This window comes from Lissotriton helveticus, chromosome 10, assembly GCF_964261635.1.
Source record: "Lissotriton helveticus chromosome 10, aLisHel1.1, whole genome shotgun sequence".
Taxonomy (NCBI): Eukaryota; Metazoa; Chordata; class Amphibia; order Caudata; family Salamandridae; genus Lissotriton; species Lissotriton helveticus.
The window spans coordinates 7,148,859-7,171,762 of NC_136071.1; the positions used below are offsets into that span (position 1 = coordinate 7,148,859).

The 22,904-nt window shown below is 56.1% G+C and overlaps 1 protein-coding gene across 1 annotated transcript in view; it reads right to left on the reverse strand.

Annotated features, from left to right (window-relative positions):
- Positions 1 to 22,904, reverse strand: part of MAGIX (MAGI family member, X-linked) — a 257,646-nt gene that overhangs the window by 219,821 nt on the left and 14,921 nt on the right. The window contains exons 2-5 of the mRNA XM_078664524.1: positions 22,751 to 22,867; positions 17,910 to 18,029; positions 11,216 to 11,407; positions 3,366 to 3,534 (exon numbers count right to left, since the gene is read on the reverse strand). Coding sequence (XP_078520650.1) covers positions 3,366 to 3,534; positions 11,216 to 11,407; positions 17,910 to 18,029; positions 22,751 to 22,867 — 598 coding nt within the window. The remainder of the gene's footprint in view (positions 1 to 3,365; positions 3,535 to 11,215; positions 11,408 to 17,909; positions 18,030 to 22,750; positions 22,868 to 22,904) is intronic.

Genomic DNA, 22,904 nt, shown 5'->3' on the forward strand with positions numbered 1-22,904 from the left:
TGAGGGGGCACACACAGTATAGAGTGGTGGTGAGAGGGGCACACACTCTATAGGGGGTACACACAGTATAGAGTGGTGGTGAGGGGGGCACACACTCTATGGGGGGTACACACAGTATAGAGTGGTGGTGAGGGGGGCACACACAGTATAGAGTGGTGGTGAGAGGGGCACACACTCTATCGAGGGGGCACACACAGTATAGAGTGGTGGTGAGGGGGGCACACACTCTATAGGGGGGTACACACAGTATAGAGTGGTGGTGAGGGGGCACACACAGTATAGAGTGGTGGTGAGAGGGGCACACACTCTATAGGGGGTACACACAGTATAGAGTGGTGGTGAGGGGGGCACACACTCTATGGGGGGTAAACACAGTATAGAGTGGTGGTGAGGGGGGCACACACTCTATAGGGGGTACACACAGTATAGAGTGGTGGTGAGGGGGGCACACACTCTATAGGGGGGTACACACAGTATAGAGTGGTGGTGAGGGGGGCACACACAGTATAGAGTGGTGGTGAGAGGGGCACACACTCTATCGAGGGGGCACACACAGTATAGAGTGGTGGTGAGGGGGGCACACACTCTATAGGGGGGTACACACAGTATAGAGTGGTGGTGAGGGGGCACACACAGTATAGAGTGGTGGTGAGAGGGGCACACACTCTATAGGGGGTACACACAGTATAGAGTGGTGGTGAGGGGGGCACACACTCTATGGGGGGTACACACAGTATAGAGTGGTGGTGAGGGGGGCACACACAGTATAGAGTGGTGGTGAGAGGGGCACACACTCTATCGAGGGGGCACACACAGTATAGAGTGGTGGTGAGGGGGGCACACACTCTATAGGGGGTACACACAGTATAGAGTGGTGGCGAGGGGGGCACACACTCTATAGGGGGTACACACAGTATAGAGTGGTGGTGAGGGGGGCACACACTCTATAGGGGGGTACACACAGTATAGAGTGGTGGTGAGGGGGGCACACACTCTATAGGGGGTACACACAGTATAGAGTGGTGGTGACGGGGGCACACACTCTATAGGGGGGTACACACAGTATAGAGTGGTGGTGAGGGGGGCACACACTCTATACGGGGGTACACACAGTATAGAGTGGTGGTGAGGGGGGCACACACAGTATAGAGTGGTGGTGAGAGGGGCACACACTCTATAGTGGGGTACACACAGTATAGAGTGGTGGTGAGGGGGGCACACACAGTATAGAGTGGTGGTGAGGGGGGCACACACTCTATAGGGGGGTACACACAGTATAGAGTGGTGGTGAGGGGGGGCACACACTCTATAGGGGGGTACACACAGTATAGAGTGGTGGTGAGGGGGGCACACACAGTATAGAGTGGTGGTGAGAGGGGCACACACTCTATAGGGGGGTACACACAGTATAGAGTGGTGGTGAGGGGGGCACACACAGTATAGAGTGGTGGTGAGAGGGGCACACACTCTATCGAGGGGGCACACACAGTATAGAGTGGTGGTGAGGGGGGCACACACTCTATAGGGGGGTACACACAGTATAGAGTGGTGGTGAGGGGGCACACACAGTATAGAGTGGTGGTGAGAGGGGCACACACTCTATAGGGGGTACACACAGTATAGAGTGGTGGTGAGGGGGGCACACACTCTATGGGGGGTACACACCGTATAGAGTGGTGGTGAGGGGGGCACACACAGTATAGAGTGGTGGTGAGAGGGGCACACACTCTATCGAGGGGGCACACACAGTATAGAGTGGTGGTGAGGGGGGCACACACTCTATAGTGGGGTACACACAGTATAGAGTGGTGGTGAGGGGGGCACACACAGTATAGAGTGGTGGTGAGGGGGGCACACACTCTATAGGGGGGTACACACAGTATAGAAGGGCGGAGAGAGGGCACACAGATTAGAGTGAAGAAGAGGGGCACACACAGACAACAAGGACAGAGAGATGGCACCCACCAGATTAGAGGGGGTGAGGAGACATGGGCGTAAAGAGGTCAGAGGGTGAGTGACAGGGCAGACTCTGATTAGACGGATGAAGGGGGCACCCAGAGATGCAGTGGTCTTTAGACTTTTTAATGTCACGCCCCCTCATGTAAAAGAAAATGAGGCAACCCATAATTACAAATATTTTTTGTTTTTACAATTATTCTATAATACTGGCAACTCTTGACATATTTAATGGTTCAAACATTGCAGTTCTGCTCAGTTTTCAGGGACGCGCCAGTTATTTTGCGTCACGGCACAAACCTCTTGCACCACCATGGATGCGCCGCATTTACAATGCGCCGCACCATGGCGCAAGAATAGACTGATGCGTGACGCATCCGATGCCGTAAAGATGTCGCAAGCGCGACGCAACTCCAGCACTGCTCGGGGGCGCCCTATGCTTGCTGTGCTGCGTCACTCCTTACGCCTGCTACAAGCAGGCGTAAGGTTTTGACAAAGAGGGATCGGAAAAGTGACTGAGTGAAATGTTGTAGATTTCAGTCAGCCACTTTTCCGAGGCGTTCCTGCGCCGGAACGCTTCCCCCCTGTGCCGGAACGCCCACATGAGACCTGACGCAGGTTCCATATGGCGCAGGGCTTTACAACATGACGCATCTCCCTAGATGTATCACGTTGTGAATACCCCGCAGCATGGCGCTGCCTTTATGCCGCCGCTGGGTCACAGAAGTGATGCAACAGCGGCGCAAAAGTGGTGCACAGGGCTTGTAAATCTGCCCCTAAGTGTCCACAGAGGTTGTATGACGCTACAACGCATACTTTTACAACGCACACCTTTACAACGCATTTTTTACAATGCAACATCCATTACTACGCATTCCATTACAACGCATGCCATTACAAAAAAAATTTAAAACGACCTTTACAACGCATTCCATTACAACGCATACTACCTTTACAACACATACCATTACAACGCATAACATTACATTGCATGTATGGTTAGTATTGGATAGTGTAGGGGTAAAAAGTACTATTCTAACTCCAGGGGGTGCAACAGTAGGGTAAGTGTTGGATGGTAATGGTATGCATTGTAATGGTATGAGTTGTAATGACTGCGTTGTAATGACATGCGTTGTAATGGTATGCGTTGTAGTGTCATGCGTTGTAATGGTTGCGTTTTAATGGCATGCTATGTAATGGATCTTGAGTTGTAAAAGTTTTGTTGTAATGGTAGTGCGTTGTAAAAGTTGCGTTGTAAAGGTTGTTTCCCTCCACAGATCCCTACCCCAGGCTAGATGAGAGATGCCTGCCCTGGGGGTCTATGAGCAGCCTCTCTGGAAGCCCCCTCATCCTGTGCACTCCCTGGGGTACCACTGAGGTGTAACTGAGGGACCTCTGGGGGGACTCACCTCAGGCCCAGGTTCTCCACAGCCTCCTTCTTCCAGTTGGAGGACAGGGCACTGGAAGCCGTGTTTGCACTCGAAGGGTCCACGCATCCAGGTACCTCCCGCCGCAGGCCCAGGCCGCCATTCTGTAGCCTCAGACCGCGACAGCCCCCAGAAGTCGCGGTGCGAAGACCTGCCCAAAAGAGAAATATTCAGGTATTACAACAGCCAACATCAGTACCATGACCTGGCATTAGCTGGTAAGATCTCATGTCCTGGGCATTGGGTGGTAGGGTCTGTCAGAGCTGGGCACTGGCTGGTAGAGTTATCGTCAATGCACATTGAGGGGCTGTATTTAGTTTCTCAGCCGCAGGCACACAACCTGATTGTCAGATGCCCAAGACTGGTCCAGCCACCCGGTGTTCTTATGTACACTCCTGGCTTTACCATCTGTACCTTTACTGCTATGCGCAAGTGCACTGAGGCCAGGTCGGTGATGTGAAGCGCGTTATAAATTCCCTAAACATATTCCAGCCTTGGTGTTCCATGGTCAGTCGTTAAACGTCACAAGGGTAACCTTTGAAAACTTTGAGCTAACTACTGGCTTATCAGGGTCTTTGCTCTGAACGAGAGACTGCGGTAAACAGTTTATGGAAGGAACTACAACTGCGTCCCCTCCCTCTGCGGGTGCTGTATAGTGACTGTGCCCCCTCCCCTCCGCGGGTGCTCTATAGTGGATGCGTCCCTCCCCTCCGTGGGTGCTGTATAATGGATGCGTCCCTGCCCATCCACGAGTGCTGTATAATGAATGCGTCCCCTCCCTCTGCGGGTGCTGTATAGTGACTGTGCCCCCTCCCCTCCGCGGGTGCTGTATAGTGGATGCGTCCCTCCCCTCCGCGGGTGCTGTATAGTGGATGCGTCCCTGCCCATCCACGAGTGCTGTATAATGAATGCGTCCCCTCCCTCTGCGGGTGCTGTATAGTGACTGTGCCCCCTCCCCTCCACGGGTGCTGTATAGTGGATGCGTCCCTCCCCTCCGCGGGTGCTGTATAGTGGATGCGTCCCTGCCCATCCACGAGTGCTGTATAATGAATGCGTCCCCTCCCTCTGCGGGTGCTGTATAGTGACTGTGCCCCCTCCCCTCCGTGGGTGCTGTATAGTGACTGCTATCCCTCCCCTCCGTGGGTGCTGTATAGTGACTGCTATCCCTCCCCTCCGTGGGTGCTGTATAGTGACTGTGCCACCTCCCCTCCGTGGGTGCTGTATAGTGACTGTGCCACCTCCCCTCCGCGGGTGCTGTATAGTGACTGTGCCCCCTCCCCTCCGTGGGTGCTGTATAGTGACTGTGCCCCCTCCCCTCCGTGGGTGCTGTATAGTGACTGCTATCCCTCCCCTCCGTGGGTGCTGTATAGTGACTGTGCCACCTCCCCTCCGTGGGTGCTGTATAGTGACTGTGCCACCTCCCCTCCGCGGGTGCTGTATAGTGACTGTGCCCCCTCCCCTCCGTGGGTGCTGTATAGTGACTGTGCCCCCTCCCCTCCGTGGGTGCTGTATAGTGACTGCTAACCCTCCCCTCCGTGGGTGCTGTATAGTGACTGCTATCCCTCCCCTCCGTGGGTGCTGTATAGTGACTGCTATCCCTCCCCTCCGTGGGTGCTGTATAGTGACTGCTATCCCTCCCCTCCGTGGGTGCTGTATAGTGACTGTGCCACCTCCCCTCCGCGGGTGCTGTATAGTGACTGCTACCCCTCCCCTCCGTGGGTGCTGTATAGTGACTGTGCCTCCTCCCCTCCGCGGGTGCTGTATAGTGGATGCGTCCCTGCCCATCCACAAGTGCTGTATAATGAATGTGTCCCCTCCCTCTGCGGGTGCTGTATAGTGACTGTGCCTCCTCCCCTCCGTGGGTGCTGTATAGTGACTGTGCCACCTCCCCTCCGCGGGTGCTGTATAGTGACTGCTACCCCTCCCCTCCGTGGGTGCTGTATAGTGAATGTGCCTCCTCCCTGACTGCTATCCCTCCCCTCCGTGGGTGCTGTATAGTGACTGTGCCACCTCCCCTCCGCGGGTGCTGTATAGTGACTGCTACCCCTCCCCTCCGTGGGTGCTGTATAGTGGATGCGTCCCTGCCCATCCACAAGTGCTGTATAATGAATGCGTCCCCTCCCTCTGCGGGTGCTGTATAGTGACTGTGCCTCCTCCCCTCCGTGGGTGCTGTATAGTGACTGCTATCCCTCCCCTCCGTGGGTGCTGTATAGTGACTGCTATCCCTCCCCTCCGTGGGTGCTGTATAGTGACTGTGCCACCTCCCCTCCGCGGGTGCTGTATAGTGACTGCTATCCCTCCCCTCCGTGGGTGCTGTATAGTGACTGCTATCCCTCCCCTCCGTGGGTGCTGTATAGTGACTGTGCCACCTCCCCTCCGCGGGTGCTGTATAGTGACTGCTACCCCTCCCCTCCGTGGGTGCTGTATAGTGACTGCTACCCCCTCCCCTCCGTGGGTGCTGTATAGTGACTGCTATCCCTCCCCTCCGTGGGTGCTGTATAGTGACTGCTATCCCTCCCCTCCGTGGGTGCTGTATAGTGACTGTGCCACCTCCCCTCCGTGGGTGCTGTATAGTGACTGTGCCACCTCCCCTCCGCGGGTGCTGTATAGTGACTGTGCCCCCTCCCCTCCGTGGGTGCTGTATAGTGACTGTGCCCCCTCCCCTCCGTGGGTGCTGTATAGTGACTGCTAACCCTCCCCTCCATGGGTGCTGTATAGTGACTGCTATCCCTCCCCTCCGTGGGTGCTGTATAGTGACTGCTATCCCTCCCCTCCGTGGGTGCTGTATAGTGACTGCTATCCCTCCCCTCCGTGGGTGCTGTATAGTGACTGTGCCACCTCCCCTCCGCGGGTGCTGTATAGTGACTGCTACCCCTCCCCTCCGTGGGTGCTGTATAGTGACTGTGCCTCCTCCCCTCCGCGGGTGCTGTATAGTGGATGCGTCCCTGCCCATCCACAAGTGCTGTATAATGAATGCGTCCCCTCCCTCTGCGGGTGCTGTATAGTGACTGTGCCTCCTCCCCTCCGTGGGTGCTGTATAGTGACTGTGCCACCTCCCCTCCGCGGGTGCTGTATAGTGACTGCTACCCCTCCCCTCCGTGGGTGCTGTATAGTGAATGTGCCTCCTCCCTGACTGCTATCCCTCCCCTCCGTGGGTGCTGTATAGTGACTGTGCCACCTCCCCTCTGCGGGTGCTGTATAGTGACTGCTACCCCTCCCCTCCGTGGGTGCTGTATAGTGGATGCGTCCCTGCCCATCCACAAGTGCTGTATAATGAATGCGTCCCCTCCCTCTGCGGGTGCTGTATAGTGACTGTGCCTCCTCCCCTCCGTGGGTGCTGTATAGTGACTGCTATCCCTCCCCTCCGTGGGTGCTGTATAGTGACTGCTATCCCTCCCCTCCGTGGGTGCTGTATAGTGACTGTGCCACCTCCCCTCCGCTGGTGCTGTATAGTGACTGCTATCCCTCCCCTCCGTGGGTGCTGTATAGTGACTGCTATCCCTCCCCTCCGTGGGTGCTGTATAGTGACTGTGCCACCTCCCCTCCGCGGGTGCTGTATAGTGACTGCTACCCCTCCCCTCCGTGGGTGCTGTATAGTGACTGCTACCCCCTCCCCTCTGTGGGTGCTGTATAGTGACTGTGCCACCTCCCTTCCACGGGTGCTGTATAGTGACTGCTACCCCTCCCCTCCGTGGGTGCTGTATAGTGACTGCTACCCCTCCCCTCCGTGGGTGCTGTATAGTGACTGCTACCCCCTCCCCTCTGTGGGTGCTGTATAGTGACTGTGCCACCTCCCCTCCGCGGGTGCTGTATAGTGACTGCTACCCCTCCCCTCCGTGGGTGCTGTATAGTGACTGTGCCTCCTCCCCTCCGTGGGTGCTGTATAGTGACTGTGCCACCTCCCCTCCACGGGTGCTGTATAGTGACTGCTACCCCTCCCCTCCGTGGGTGATGTATAGTGACTGTGCCTCCTCCCTGACTGCTATCCCTCCCCTACGTGGGTGCTGTATAGTGACTGTGCCACCTCCCCTCCGCGGGTGCTGTATAGTGACTGCTACCCCTCCCCTCCGTGGGTGCTGTATAGTGGATGCGTCCCTGCCCATCCACAAGTGCTGTATAATGAATGCGTCCCCTCCCTCTGCGGGTGCTGTATAGTGACTGTGCCTCCTCCCCTCCGTGGGTGCTGTATAGTGACTGCTATCTCTCCCCTCCGTGGGTGCTGTATAGTGACTGCTATCCCTCCCCTCCGTGGGTGCTGTATAGTGACTGTGCCACCTCCCCTCCGCGGGTGCTGTATAGTGACTGCTATCCCTCCCCTCCGTGGGTGCTGTATAGTGACTGCTATCCCTCCCCTCCATGGGTGCTGTATAGTGACTGTGCCACCTCCCCTCCGCGGGTGCTGTATAGTGACTGCTACCCCTCCCCTCCGTGGGTGCTGTATAGTGACTGCTACCCCCTCCCCTCTGTGGGTGCTGTATAGTGACTGTGCCACCTCCCCTCCACGGGTGCTGTATAGTGACTGCTACCCCTCCCCTCCGTGGGTGCTGTATAGTGACTGCTACCCCCTCCCCTCTGTGGGTGCTGTATATTGACTGTGCCACCTCCCCTCCACGGGTGCTGTATAGTGACTGCTACCCCTCCCCTCCGTGGGTGCTGTATAGTGACTGCTACCCCTCCCCTCCGTGGGTGCTGTATAGTGACTGCTACCCCCTCCCCTCCGTGGGTGCTGTATAGTGACTGTGCCACCTCCCCTCCGCGGGTGCTGTATAGTGACTGCTACCCCTCCCCTCCGTGGGTGCTGTATAGTGACTGCTACCCCCTCCCCTCCGTGGGTGCTGTATAGTGACTGTGCCTCCTCCCCTCCGTGGGTGCTGTATAGTGACTGCTACCCCCTCCCCTCCGTGGGTGCTGTATAGTGACTGTGCCCCTCCCCTCCGCGGGTGCTGTATAGTGACTGTGCCCCCTCCCCTCCGCGGGTGCTGTATAGTGACTGCTACCCCCTCCCCTCTGTGGGTGCTGTATAGTGACTGTGCCACCTCCCCTCCATGGGTGCTGTATAGTGACTGCTACCCCTCCCCTCCGTGGGTGCTGTATAGTGACTGCTACCCCCTCCCCTCTGTGGGTGCTGTATAGTGACTGTGCCACCTCCCCTCCACGGGTGCTGTATAGTGACTGCTACCCCTCCCCTCCGTGGGTGCTGTATAGTGACTGCTACCCCTCCCCTCCGTGGGTGCTGTATAGTGACTGCAACCCCCTCCCCTCTGTGGGTGCTGTATAGTGACTGTGCCACCTCCCCTCCGCGGGTGCTGTATAGTGACTGCTACCCCTCCCCTCCGTGGGTGCTGTATAGTGACTGCTACCCCCTCCCCTTCCGTGGGTGCTGTATAGTGACTGTGCCTCCTCCCCTCCGTGGGTGCTGTATAGTGACTGCTACCCCCTCCCCTCCGTGGGTGCTGTATAGTGACTGTGCCCCTCCCCTCCGCGGGTGCTGTATAGTGACTGTGCCCCCTCCCCTCCGCGGGTGCTGTATAGTGCGTGCATCTCCTCTCCTTCATAAATGCTGGCTTCTGATTCGTCAATAGGCTTGTTAATGAAATGAAATGAAATGAAATGAAATGAAATGAAATGAAAAAGAAATTTATAGAGCGCTCTGTGGCCAAGCGGCTTCCTGGCGCTGAGGAACACAACGATATCTGCCTAACAGGTGCGAGAGAGATTAGCCCGGGAAAGCCTGAAGAAAGAAAAAAGTTTTGAGGGCTTTCCGAAAATGAGAGAAAATTGGAATGGAGCGGATAGAGAGGGGAAGAGAGTTCCAGATTTGCGGAGCACGCACAGAGAAGCGGGTGCCCCCTGTGCGGGACTTACGAAAGCGGGGAACGTGAAGAAGAGAGAGGGAGGAAGATCGGAGGGAGCGGGGGGGGCATGGGAGGAGATCAGAGAGTTGATGAAGAAAGGGGCGGACCGGGCCTGTGCCCGAAAGGCCAGGCAGGCAAGTTTGAACTGGGACCTGAACTGAACGGGGAGCCAGTGAAGGGTTTTTAGGGCGGGAGTGATGTGGGAGAACTTAGGTAAACGAAGGACAAGACGGGCCGCCTGGTTCTGGATGGCCTGGAGACGACGGGTCTCGTAGGCAGGGATGCCTACATACAGGCCATTACCATAATCCAGGCGGGAGGTAATAAGGGCAGTGATGATAACTTTGAGGGCATCAACAGAAAAAAACCGGGAGATCTTACGGATGAGGCGGAGGGAAAGAAAGCAAGAGGATACAACAGAACTAATGTGCGCATGCATCGAGAGGTCATTGCTGACCTTGATGCCCAAAGTCCGAACAGAGGGAACCGGAGAGGGTGGAGGACCAAAAGAAAGGGGCCAGTGGACAGAGGACCAAGGGTTAGAGGGGCCACCAGTGAGGACAAGCTCTGTCTTGTCAGGGTTGAGCTTCAAGTGATTGAAGCTCATCCACTGAGAAATAAAGACAAGAGTTGACCTGAGCATGGGAAGAGAGTGAGAGGGGGAGGATAGATCAAAGACGAGCTGGAGGTCGTCAGCGTAATTATACACTGAGACCCCCAGCTCAAGAAGAGAGGAAATGAGGGGGCGGATATAGAGGTTAAAGAGGAGGGGGGAAAGAGAGGAACCTTGGGGTACCCCACACGTGACCGGGATGGGGAGGAGCCGAGAAGGGGGAGAGGTGGACTTAATCCCTCCTTAGTACCACCTTGTCTTCATTTGTACCCTCCCATGAGGACTGAACCTTTTACTTCTGTCACACGCTATGTCTTATTTAGTCTGTAAGCACTATTTTCTTTAATGAGTTTCTCCTACTGCAGGCACGGCATGCTTCCCTGCAACATTCAGTGCATTCAGCGTGCCATGCACACTTTCACGGGCATTGTTACAAAAAAAAGCATTTGTTTGTCACGGCTCGTCTAAAGAAAGGGGCGTGGCCGCTATTAACGTGAAAGCGCAGCATTGGGCGCTTGTAAATAACAAGCATTTGCAATGCGATAGGTATCGAATTTTAGAAACTTGAACCTATTTGTATTTTAAATGACAATGGGCCCGATGTAGGTAATCCCCGATTACGATTCTTAAATACCGAATCATACCGATTCGGTATTTAAGAACTGGCAATCGGGATGTAGGTATATTTACCGAATATTTTACCGAATCTGTAACATTCGGTAATTACCGAATCGGTATTTACCGATTAGGTAATTGCCATTGATTCCTATGGGCCTTGAGGCCCATAGGAATCAATGTCAATTACCAAATCGGTAAATACCGATTCGGTAAAATTACCGAATTTACAAGGGGGACAGGGTGTCACTTTGACACCCTGTTGCACCCCTGATTCTGGCTTGTGTGCAATGTGACACACATACATGCCCTTAGGGCACACAGGTGTACATGCACAGATGTGCATGTACACAGGAATTCATTATTTACCATGAGATAGTATTTCATGGTAAATAACGAATTCCTAAGGGCTTGTGGCACTATTTTTAGTGCCACCTACATCTGGAATTAACGATTCGGTAAATATACCGAGTCGGTATTTTACCGAATCTGTAAATTTACAGATTCGGTAAAATTCGGGCCCCCTACATCTCAAAAACCAATTACCGGTCGGTAACGGCCGAAATCGGCCGTTACCGACCGGTAATTGGCGACCGACATCTGGCCCCTAAGCCTTTTATTATTTCAGTTTTTTAAAGCATATATAGAAAGCATTGTCCTTCACAATGCCAATACCGCAAAGTTTTGCAATTGTGAGACCTATTGCATTGCGAAGGCTTGTTTTCCTTGAATCCAAAGAGCCTGCTTACCCATCATCACCCCAGGCCGTTCGTCCTCCTCTTCCTCTTGCTCGCCTTCATCACTCAAGTCGCCAGCACCTTCTTCAGCGCTGATGGATAGATAGCGGTGGTCGGGACCCCAGATGCGACGTCGGAGCTCTCTGTACGTCATGGCGCAGTCCTCCGTCACGGGCGCAGGGCGACGGGTCCCATAGTAATGTCCTGGAAGAAAGGAGGAGGTAGAGGTATAGAGAGGCAGCAACCACTCCCAACCGCCCAACCACCTCCACCCTCTGACCTGCCTCAACCACCTCCAACCTCTGACCCGCCTCAACCACCTCCACCCTCTGACCCGCCTCAACCACCTCCACCCTCTGACCCGCCTCAACCACCTCCACCCTCTGACCTGCCTCAACCACCTCCACCCTCTGGCCTGCCTCAACCACCTCCACCCTCTGACCCGCCTCAACCACCTCCACCCTCTGACCCGCCTCAACCACCTCCACCCTCTGACCTGCCTCAACCAACTCTACCCTCTGACCCGCCTCAACCACCTCCACCCTCTGACCCGCCTCAACCACCTCCACCCTCTGATCTGCCTCAACCACCTCCACCCTCTGACCTGCCTCAACCAACTCTACCCTCTGACCCGCCTCAACCACCTCCACCCTCTGACCTGCCTCAACCAACTCTACCCTCTGACCCGCCTCAACCACCTCCACCCTCTGACCCGCCTCAACCACCTCCACCCTCTGATCTGCCTCAACCACCTCCACCCTCTGACCTGCCTCAACCACCTCCACCCTCTGACCTGCCTCAACCACCTCCACCCTCTGACCCGCCTCAACCACCTCCACCCTCTGACCCGCCTCAACCACCTCCACCCTCTGACCTGCCTCTACCACCTCCACCCTCCACCCTCTGTTCTGCCTCAACCACCTCCACCCTCTGACCTGCCTCAACCAACTCTACCCTCTGACCCGCCTCAACCACCTCCACCCTCTGACCTGCCTCAACCAACTCTACCCTCTGACCCGCCTCAACCACCTCCACCCTCTGACCCGCCTCAACCACCTCCACCCTCTGACCTGCCTCAACCAACTCTACCCTCTGACCCGCCTCAACCACCTCCACCCTCTGACCCGCCTCAACCACCTCCACCCTCTGATCTGCCTCAACCACCTCCACCCTCTGACCTGCCTCAACCACCTCCACCCTCTGACCCGCCTCAACCACCTCCACCCTCTGACCCGCCTCAACCACCTCCACCCTCTGACCCGCCTCAACCACCTCCACCCTCTGACCCGCCTCAACCACCTCCACCCTCTGACCTGCCTCTACCACCTCCACCCTCTGACCCGCCTCAACCACCTCCACCCTCTGACCCGCCTCAACCACCTCCACCCTCTGACCCGCCTCAACCACCTCCACCCTCTGACCCGCCTCAACCACCTCCACCCTCTGACCTGCCTCTACCACCTCCACCCTCCACCCTCTGTTCTGCCTCAACCACCTCTACCCAGATGGTAGGTCGACTCTACCCAGACCCTTCCTCAAACCCCAACTCAAATCTAGCTTCAACAGGCCTCCCAGCTCATCTCAAACCCCAGTCCCCAGCCCTACCTCAACCAATGCCTCACCAGAGGCCCGACACTCTGCCCAACCCCTTCTCTAAATCCCAACTCAGCCGCCACCTCGCCTGACGCTCTAGAGCTCCTGCCAAACCCCCTTCCCAAACCCTGTGCCAAGGAAAGCCCTAGAAATTTTCCTGAGTGTACATCCCACATCAGTAACCGATTAAGGCTCGAATGAGGGGCTGTGATTTGTTAAACAGCAATGGGTCCTATGAACAAACTGCATTTTTTAGTGCGTATAGTAGTACAACTATAGTACCACTAGCTTACTACCCAATGCTACTCACAGACCCACATGTCTGTCTTTGTCTGTACTGAGCTGTCTGCGCAACCGCAGCGTCTCTGCGCCAACCGCGGCGTCTCTGCGCCAACCGCGGCATCTCTGCGCCAACCGCGGCGTCTCTGTGCCAACCGTGGCATCTCTGCCAACCGCGGCGTCTCTGCACCAACCGCGGCGTCTCTGCGCCAACCGCGGCGTCTCTGTGCCAACCGCGGTGTCTCTGCCAACCGCGGCGTCTCTGCGTCAACTGCGGCGTCTCTGTGCCAACCGTGGCAGAGTCAGCTCACTCCTATTCACAAACTGCACTTCTAAAGTTTAAACAGCCAAAGATGACCGAAAACAGTTATTAGCTCAGAGCTGGAGTAAGACCAGCGCCACCCGTGATGAACCGTTGGTATAGCTGGCACTGGTACAGCTAGAAACAGCCACAGGTGGGCACTGTGCCGGGGTGACTAGTGTAGCCCTAGGGGGAGGTTATTTCTAGGAGGGGCTACAGCATGCCCTAGTATCCCTAGTCCAGAGGTGGGCCAGAAGGTAAGCTGGTGACCCCTGAGGGTGGTAGACACCCCTCCCGGGAGATCACAGGGACTGGGGTCCCTGTCACTGCTCTGGGGATACCTGTGCCCGCTGGACCATGGTGGTAGCAAGGCTGGTTTCTCCAGAGCAGGATCTGCCAGCACAGGCGTGTGGGGTCCTGACGGTCCCGGGGCAGGGGTACGCCCGCTCTACCGCCATGGTATGCTTAGAATGGGAGGGGGCAGTTGCCCAGAGGAAGGTTATTGTCAGTCCTCAATTGCCCATTGGCTGCTTTCTTGGCAGTGACCTCCCACTAGTGAGGAGAGAGCTGGGAGGGGCAGTCCCCCAAGGTGCCCCGAAAACACATATCTCTGGGGGTACTGCCCCTAAACAGAGGGTACAGAGGCCCAGATGAAATGTTAGAGGGCAGGAGGCGTATGCCATCAATAGCAGGAGGACAGAGGGTCAGGGGGTCGTGGGTTACCTGCTCTGAGAGGAGAGCACCCCAAAACTGACCCTGGTGTGGCCATGTCTGACGAGCAGGAGATGCCTCAAGGGACTGATTCGTCCACCCTGGCTCTTGGCTGGGGCGGCCCGTGTAAGAAATCTGCCCTTTCGACTTTGTCACCCCGATGTTTCCCCCTCTGCTGCACCCATTACGTTAGCTGGCGTTAGAACTGTGTGCACTTTACCCCTGCTAACCAGGAGTGGAGTGTAAGTGCTCCCCTTTAAACATACACGCATGCGCAGTCCTCCCAAGACGTACAGCGTAGGGGTTTTGCACGGACGAGGAGAGAAGAAGAGACAGCCATGAGGAGGAGGGCAGCCTGGGCACGGCGTTGAACGCACCAGGAAAGCCGCGGTGGCCTCGCTAGGGGTGGGTGGCAGGGGCAAACTCCGCCACGCCGCGGAATCAGAGTATTTGCTGAACTCCACGTTCCCAGTGGAGCGCGGAGTTGGCAAAACTCGGCATACTCCGCTGGCAGAGCGGAGTTCGCCACCCACCCTTGAAAATAACCCTTTTTGACAGGTAAAGACCTCCCTTTTAAGTATTGGTACACCGCCCCTCTGTAAACCTTGTAGCCCACAAGGCAGGGTCATATTATTTAAAATGCACTAAAGTATACAAAAAACTTATGGATCGTACTGCCAGGCCAGGCCCGCCCTGAAGCGAACGCAATCGACCCAGGACCGGCATCGCCCTAGTTATGGGGTCATCAGCCGGGTACAGCTTGGTTCCAGCGACACAGTGAGCATGAGACCCACGTAAGGGCAAACCTATGCCACTTAGAGCGGTACACGAAACACACAAAAGGTGATGGGAGGCTGCGTGCAATAACTACCCACTGGCAATAGCTCAGGGAAGCAGACCAACCCATTATTGAAACTCATTAAAGTATTTAAAATAAATATTCGTACAACTATATTACTGAAAATGATATTAAAAACAACATATTACTTACCAGAAAAATGGATATTCTTGATAACAATATTCTATACCATTATATTTTTGTTCCAATATTTTTCACTTTGGATATTTCAAATTCAATATTTTGTCCAAACACCTGGAACTATCATTGGCTCTTTGTGGTTTTTGCTGCTATTTCTACCGAAAACTGTAAAGATTCACGACTCCAGAAACACTTACTGGAGTTTAGTCATTTTGGTGTCATTTTGTTTATTACATTTTACTCTGTGGTTCTAATTTGGTTTGGGATTTTTGTTGTTTGGCGTTTTGACTTAATAGGGTTGGGCGGAATTGGCGTAGTCGCGCTACACAAAGCTCGGCGAAACGGTAAAAAATCTCTGCGAGAATGCAGAGTTCCGAGAACACGCGGAATTGCTTGTTCCGCCCGTTCGCGATGCTTTTTTCCTGTTTGCGAACGCTGTTTACGTGCTCAAGGTACCCCACACTCTGGCACCCCTCCGCCTGGTACCCCTCCGCCTGGTACCCCTCCGCCTGGTACCCCTACCACCTGGGAACCCACAGCCTGGTACCCCACAGCCTGGTACCCCACAGCCTGGTACCCCACAGCCTGGTACCCCTCCACCTGGTACCCCTCAGCCTGGTACCCCTCCGCCTGGTACCCCACCACCTGGTACCCCTCCACCTGATACCCCACAGCCTGGTACCCCTCCGCCTGGTACCCCACAGCCTGGTACCCCTCCACCTGGTACCCCTCCACCTGGTACCCCACAGCCTGGTACCCCTCAGCCTGGTACCCCTCCGTCTGGTACCCCTCCGCCTGGTACCCCTCCGCCTGGTACCCCACAGCCTGGTACCCCTCCACCTGGTACCCCTCCACCTGGTACCCCACAGCCTGGTACCCCTCCACCTGGTACCCCTCCACCTGGTACCCCACAGCCTGGTACCCCTCCACCTGGTACCCCTCCACCTGATACCCCACAGCCTGGTACCCCACAGCCTGGTACCTCACAGCCTGGTACCCCACAGCCTGGTACCCCTCCGCCTGGTACCCCTCCACCTGGTACCCCTCCACTGATACCCCTCCGCCTGGTACCCCACAGCCTGGTACCCCACAGCCTGGTACCCCTCCGCCTGATACCCCACAGCCTGGTACCCCTCCGCCTGGTACCCCACAGCCTGGTACCCCACAGCCTGGTACCCCTCCGCCTGGTACCCCTCAGCCTGGTACCCCTCCGTTTGGTACCCCTCCGCCTGGTACCCCTCAGCCTGGTATCCCTCCGCCTGGTACCCCTCCGTCTGGTACCCCTCCGCCTGGTACCCCTCCACCTGGTACCCCTCCACCTGATACCCCACAGCCTGGTACCCCACAGCCTGGTACCCCACAGCCTGGTACCCCTCCGCCTGGTACCCCTCAGCCTGGTACCCCTCCGTCTGGTACCCCTCCGCCTGGTACCCCTCAGCCTGGTATCCCTCCGCCTGGTACCCCTCAGCCTGGTACCCCTCTGCCTGGTACCCCTCAGCCTGGTACCCCTCCACCTGGTACCCCTCCGCCTGGTACCCCTCCACCTGGTACCCCTCCACCTGATACCCCACAGCCTGGTACCCCACAGCCTGGTACCTCACAGCCTGGTACCCCACAGCCTGGTACCCCTCCGCCTGGTACCCCTCCACCTGGTACCCCTCCACTGATACCCCACAGCCTGGTACCCCACAGCCTGGTACCCCTCCGCCTGGTACCCCTCCACCTGGTACCCCTCCACCTGGTACCCCTCAGCCTGGTACCCCTCCGCCTGGTACCCCTCAGCCTGGTACCCCTCCGCCTGGTACCCCTCCACCTGGTACCCCTCCACCTGATACCCCACAGCCTGGTACCCCACAGCCTGGTACCTCACAGCCTGGTACCCCACAGCCTGGTACCCCTCCGCCTGGTACCCCTCCACCTGGTACCCCTCCACTGATACCCCACAGCCTGGTACCCCACAGCCTGGTACCCCTCCGCCTGGTACCCCTCCACCTGGTACCCCTCCACCTGATACCCCACAGCCTGGTACCCCACAGCCTGGTACCCCACAGCCTGGTACCCCTCCGCCTGGTACCCCACAGCCTGGTACCCCTCCGCCTGGTACCCCTCAGCCTGGTACCCCTCAGCCTGGTATCCCTCCGCCTGGTACCCCTCAGCCTGGTACCCCTCCGCCTGGTACCCCTCAGCCTGGTACCCCTCCGCCTGGTACCCCTCCGCCTGGTACCCCACAGCCTGGTACCCCACAGCCTGGTACCCCTCCACCTGGTACCCCACAGCCTGGTACCCCATAGCCTGGTACCCCACAGCCTGGTACCCCTCCGCCTGGTACCCCTCCGCCTGGTACCCCACAGCCTGGTACCCCTCCGCCTGGTACCCCTCCCCCTGGTACCCCTCCCCCTGGTACCCCTCCGCCTGGTACCTCTCCGCCTGGTACCCCTCCCCCTGGTACCCCTCCGCCTGGTACCCCTCCGCCTGGTACCTCACAGCCTGGTACCCCACAGCCTGTAGCCCTCCGCCGGGTACCCCTCAGCTGCACCCCATGAGGGAACGCCAGAGGGCAGAGTCTACTATGTATTTTACAAACCAAAGGAAGTAACCCTAGTATTATTATTACTTTACTGTCTGAGCTCCTCAGAGTTGCCCCTCAAGGTTGACCCTTTGTCCTGAATGTTGACACTCACAGTCCAGAACCTGCCAGACGGGCACCGACCCCCCCATCGCCCTGAAGAGCCCTGCTCCGTACCCCTGACAGACCACCTCCTCGGCTGACCCCAGAGACGGGCAGTGCGCGAGAGAAGGGCCACTGCCCCCCATGCCACCCTGGTGCCCAGTCCACGCCTCACCTTTATGGGTGCCACTCTCCAGCAGGAGCCCGGCTCGCTGCAGGGTCAGGAAGTCCTGGGTGCTGATGAACTTGTAATCCACGCCCGGACTCTCTCCCTCGTGGGGCTCTCGCGTGGTGCCTGGACGGAGACAAGACAGGTCAGAGGGCAAAGCCAGGGGGTCAGAGGGCACAGTAGAGGTGGTCAGAGGGCACATGTGAGTGATCAGAGGGCAGAGTAAAGGGGATGGAGTACATAGTTAAAGGGTCAGAAGGCACAGATGAGGGGTCAGAGGGAACAGTAAAGGGGATAGAGGGCACAGGTGAGAGGTCAGAGGGCACAAGTGAGGGGTAGAAGAGCACAGGGGAGGGATTCAGAGAGCACAGTAAAGGGGATAGAGGGCACAGGTGAGGGTGCAGAGGGCACAGTAGAGGGGATAAAGGGCACAGTAAAGGGGATAGAGGGCAAAGGCGAGGGGTCAGAGGGCAGTAGAGGGGTCAGAGGCTCACAAGAGGGGATAGAGGTCACAGGTGAGGGGCCAGGGGGCACAGTAGAGGGGTCAGAGGACAGTAGAGGGGTCAGAGGCTCACAAGAGGGGATAGAGGTCACAGGTAAGGGGTCAGAGGGTAAAGTATAGGGGGTCGGAGGTCACAGGTGAGGGGTCAGAGCCAGCAGCAGAGGGTTCACAAGGCATAGCCTGAGGGTCATACAGCACAGTAAAAGGGGATCAGAAGGTAAACACAAGGGGTCACAGGGCATAGTAGAAGGGCCATGGGGCACAGTAGAGGGGTCATAGGGCACAGTAGAGGGGTCATAGGGCACAGTCAGGGGTCAGAAGGAACAGTCAGAGGGTCATACAACAGAGACAAGGCAAGTCAAAAGGCAAAGTCGGGGTCAGAGGGCACAGTAGAGGGGATAGAGGGCACAGGTGAGGGGTCAGAGAGCACAGTAGAGGGGACAGAGGGCACAGGTGAGGGGTCAGAGAGCGCAGTAGAGGGGATAGAGGGCACAGGTGAGGGGTCAGAGAGCACAGTAGAGGGGATCGAGGGCACAGGTGAGGGGTCAGAGAGCACAGTAGAGGGGATAGAGGGCACAGGTGAGGGGTCAGAGAGCACAGTAGAGGGGATAGAGGGCACAGGTGAGGGGTCAGAGAGCACAGTAGAGGGGATAGAGGGCAGAGGTGAGGGGTCAGAGAGCGCAGTAGAGGGGATAGAGGGCACAGGTGAGGGGTCAGAGAGCACAGTAGAGGGGATCGAGGGCACAGGTGAGGGGTCAGAGAGCACAGTAGAGGGGATAGAGGGCACAGGTGAGGGGTCAGAGAGCACAGTAGAGGGGATAGAGGGCACAGGTGAGGGGTCAGAGAGCACAGTAGAGGGGATAGAGGGCACTGATGAGGGGTCAGAGAGCACAGTAGAGGGGATAGAGGGCACAGGTGAGGGGTCAGAGAGCACAGTAGAGGGGATAGAGGGCACTGATGATGGATCAGAGAGCACAGTAGAGGGGATAGAGGTCACAGGTGAGGGGTCAGAGAGCACAGTAGAGGGGATAGAGGGCCCAGGTGAGGGCTCAGAGAGCACAGTAGAGGGGATAGAGGGCACAGGTGAGGGGTCAGAGGGCACAGTAGAGGGGATAGAGGGCACAGGTGAGGGGTCAGAGGGCACAGTAGAGGGGATAGAGGGCACAGGTGAAGGGTCAGAGAGCACAGTAGAGGGGATAGAGGGCACAGGTGAGGGATCAGAGTGCACAGTAGAGGGGGTCAGAAGGCACAGGTGAGGGGTCAGAGGGCACAGTAGAGGGGATAGAGGGCACAGGTGAGGGGTCAGAGTGCACAGTAGAGGGGGTCAGAAGGCACAGGTAAGGGGTCAGAAGACACAGTAAAGGGTCCAGAAAGGAAACTCGATGGGTCATTGGGCGTAGTTGAGGGATCAGAGGGCACAGTCAAGGGATCAGGTGGTGATCTGTGCCCAGGAGCTGTGGCCATCCCAAGGTGCAATAACTTGAAGCGTGGGGGGGGCAGAACATGGAGGGGTGTATTCCCAAGACTCACCATGGGTAGCTTCAATCTAGAAGGGGTACAGGTCAGGCAGGAGTAAGACTAGGGACTCACACCCTGTCTCCCCCTTCACTCACATGATACCAGGATGATGTTGTATTCTGCACTCCCCCCAACAATGCTAAGTTGTGCACAGTACAATGCCTTAACCACTTCGACGCTAATGACAAAGCCAGCTCGTCATGGGCGTTACCTGCCCTGCGCTCATGACGAGCTGGCTTTGTCACAAACAAGCCATTTATTACTTTTTCAGCGCACAGCAGGTAAACGCGGTAGCGCTGAAGCAGTTAAAACAGTGATACTCAAAGTACGGGCCGGGGGTCGCATGCGGCCCTCCTGACATCTACACGCGGCCCCCGGGGCAGCAGCAGCACTGGGCTGCCATTGACTCGACTCAGCACTAACATTAAAAATATGTTATATACAACAAACATTTGTTTAAAGGTAATTTGCAGTTAAGGAAAGGATGTAGCTAGGCCCTTAACTGTAGGAACACCTTCATTTCTAAAGACAGCCCCTAGATATACATGCTTTGCTTCCCCTACACCCACTTTACACCCCCCGCTGGCATCAGTGCGGCCCTCAGACACACCATAGAGCAAACTTTGCGGCCCCGGGACAATGTTTGAGAGAACCCATGCCCTAAAGCATATGAAGCTGCCACCAACAAATTTAGGGTTGACCCCGGTGGACATCTGCTCATTGCCTTGCAAAAACCTTTCAGGCCCGTAGCAGCCGCTACTTTAGCAAGATGGATGAATCGGCTGTTATCGGAAGCTGGTATTGACGCTTCCATTTTTGGCACGCACTCGGCCCGAGGAGCTATGGCCTCAAAATCTTCCACCTCAGGCTTGCGTTTAGAGGACATTTTGAAGGCAGGGGACTGGTCCTCTGAATCAACATTCAAGTCCTTTTACTATAAATCGATTGTGGTTGTGGCGTCAGTGGTGGTAGCACAGCTTTAAACAAGAATAATCGAAGGCTCGGGTCCTGAGATAGGATACAAAAATGTCTATCTTACGCAATAAGATTGTTCAATTCTATTAAGGACAAGGAGGCGAGGATCATCGCGCCTGCTGCACTCTATTCGGCTCATATACATAAGGTATAAGTGCATTTCTAATGTTGCCTTTTGTATGTGTATATCGGATTCCTGCCCGGTATGTGATATCTCTTTGTGTACATTAGTTGTTGGTATAGATTTTCTGATCTCACATGGAACGCACGTGGAACGGACTGACGTCCCATCAGGATTCTCAAGCAGACGATCCTGTCCTGCACGAAGAATGGTTCGTTCCTCGTCGACAGTTCCCTGGAAGTCGCAGTTGTTTTGGTCGCTTCCGTGAGAGGATTGGAGGAAACTTCTTCCTGGTTGGAAGATTGTTGGACTCCAAAGGGCTGGTCTGACCCTCACAATTCAGCTCAGTTCACACAGAAAGAGGGGTACAAAATGGAGGGCGCGGTTCTTAAAGGACTAGGTTGCTGGTGATTGGAGCATATGAATATGGACTGGAGGTTCATGGGATATGTAGTTTTTTGTATTTATATTGTTGATTGGCAGTTGTTTATTTTATGTAGTAAAGAGAGTGAAGCATAATCCTCTCCTCCGTGTCCTTAGTAGAATTGAAAATTCTTAATGCGTAAGCTAGACATTTTCTTATTCCTTCACAGCATGCGGTACCCACTCAACTTGCCCCCCTCCCCATTTCCTCACATGGTACAGTCTGTAGCACACTCATCTCTTGCCCTCATTTATTCACATGGTATGGCCTGGGGTACAACCATCTCTCGCCCCCCATTTACTCACATGGTACGGCCTGTGGTACACCCATCTCGGCCCCCACCCCATTTACTCACATGGTCCAACCTGCGATACACCTATCTCTAGCCCCCATTTATTCACATGGTATGGCCTGGGGTACACCCATCCCTAGCTCCCACTCACATAGTGCAGCCTGCAGCACACCCATCTCTCGCCCCCCATTTACTCACGTGGTACGGCCTGTGGTACACCCATCTCTCTCCCTCATTTATTCACATTGTACGGCCTGCGGCACACCCATCTCTAGCCCCCATTTACTCACATGGTACAGCCTGTGGTGCACCCAACTCTACGTACCCATTGCCTCGCATGGTACAGCCTGTGGTACCCCCAACTTTGTCCCCCCTTCAATTTACTAACATTGTATGGCCTGAACTACACCCATTTCTACCTCCCCATTAACCCAAATGGTATCTCCTGCGGTACACCCATCTCTGGCCCCCCATTTACTCACATGGCATGGCCCACAGGTACACCCTTCTCTAGCCCCCCCCCCTATTTACTCACATGGTACGGCCTGCAGTACATCCATCTCTACCTCCCCAGTTACTCACATGGTACGGCTTGTGATACACCCATCTCTACCTCCCCATTTACTCACATGGTATGCCCTGCGGTACACCCATCTCTAGCCACCCCCATTTACTCACATGGTACGGACTGCGGTACACCCAGCTCTACCTGCCCATTTACTCACATGGTATGCCCTGCGGTAAATCCATCTCTAGCCCCCCTATTTACTCACATGGTATGGCCTGCAGTACACCCAGCTCTACCTCCCCATTTACTCACATGGTGTGCAGTGCGGTACACCCATCTCTAGCCGCCCCCCATTTACTCACATGGTATGGCTCACAGGTACACCATTCTCTAGGCCCCCCTATTTACTCACTTGGTATGGCCTGCGGTACACCCATCTCTACCTCCCCATTTACTCACATGGTGCGCCCTGCGGTACACCCATCTCTAGAACCCCCATTGACTCACATGGTACGGCCCGCAGGTACAGGTTCTCCCTCACAATCCTCTGCAGGTCGCTGTCCCGAGAGTCACATGAGCAACCTTTCTGTAGAAATTCACTGAGGTCTCGTGATAGGTCAGCACCTGTGAGAGTGAAGACAGACAGACTGAGCACCTGTGA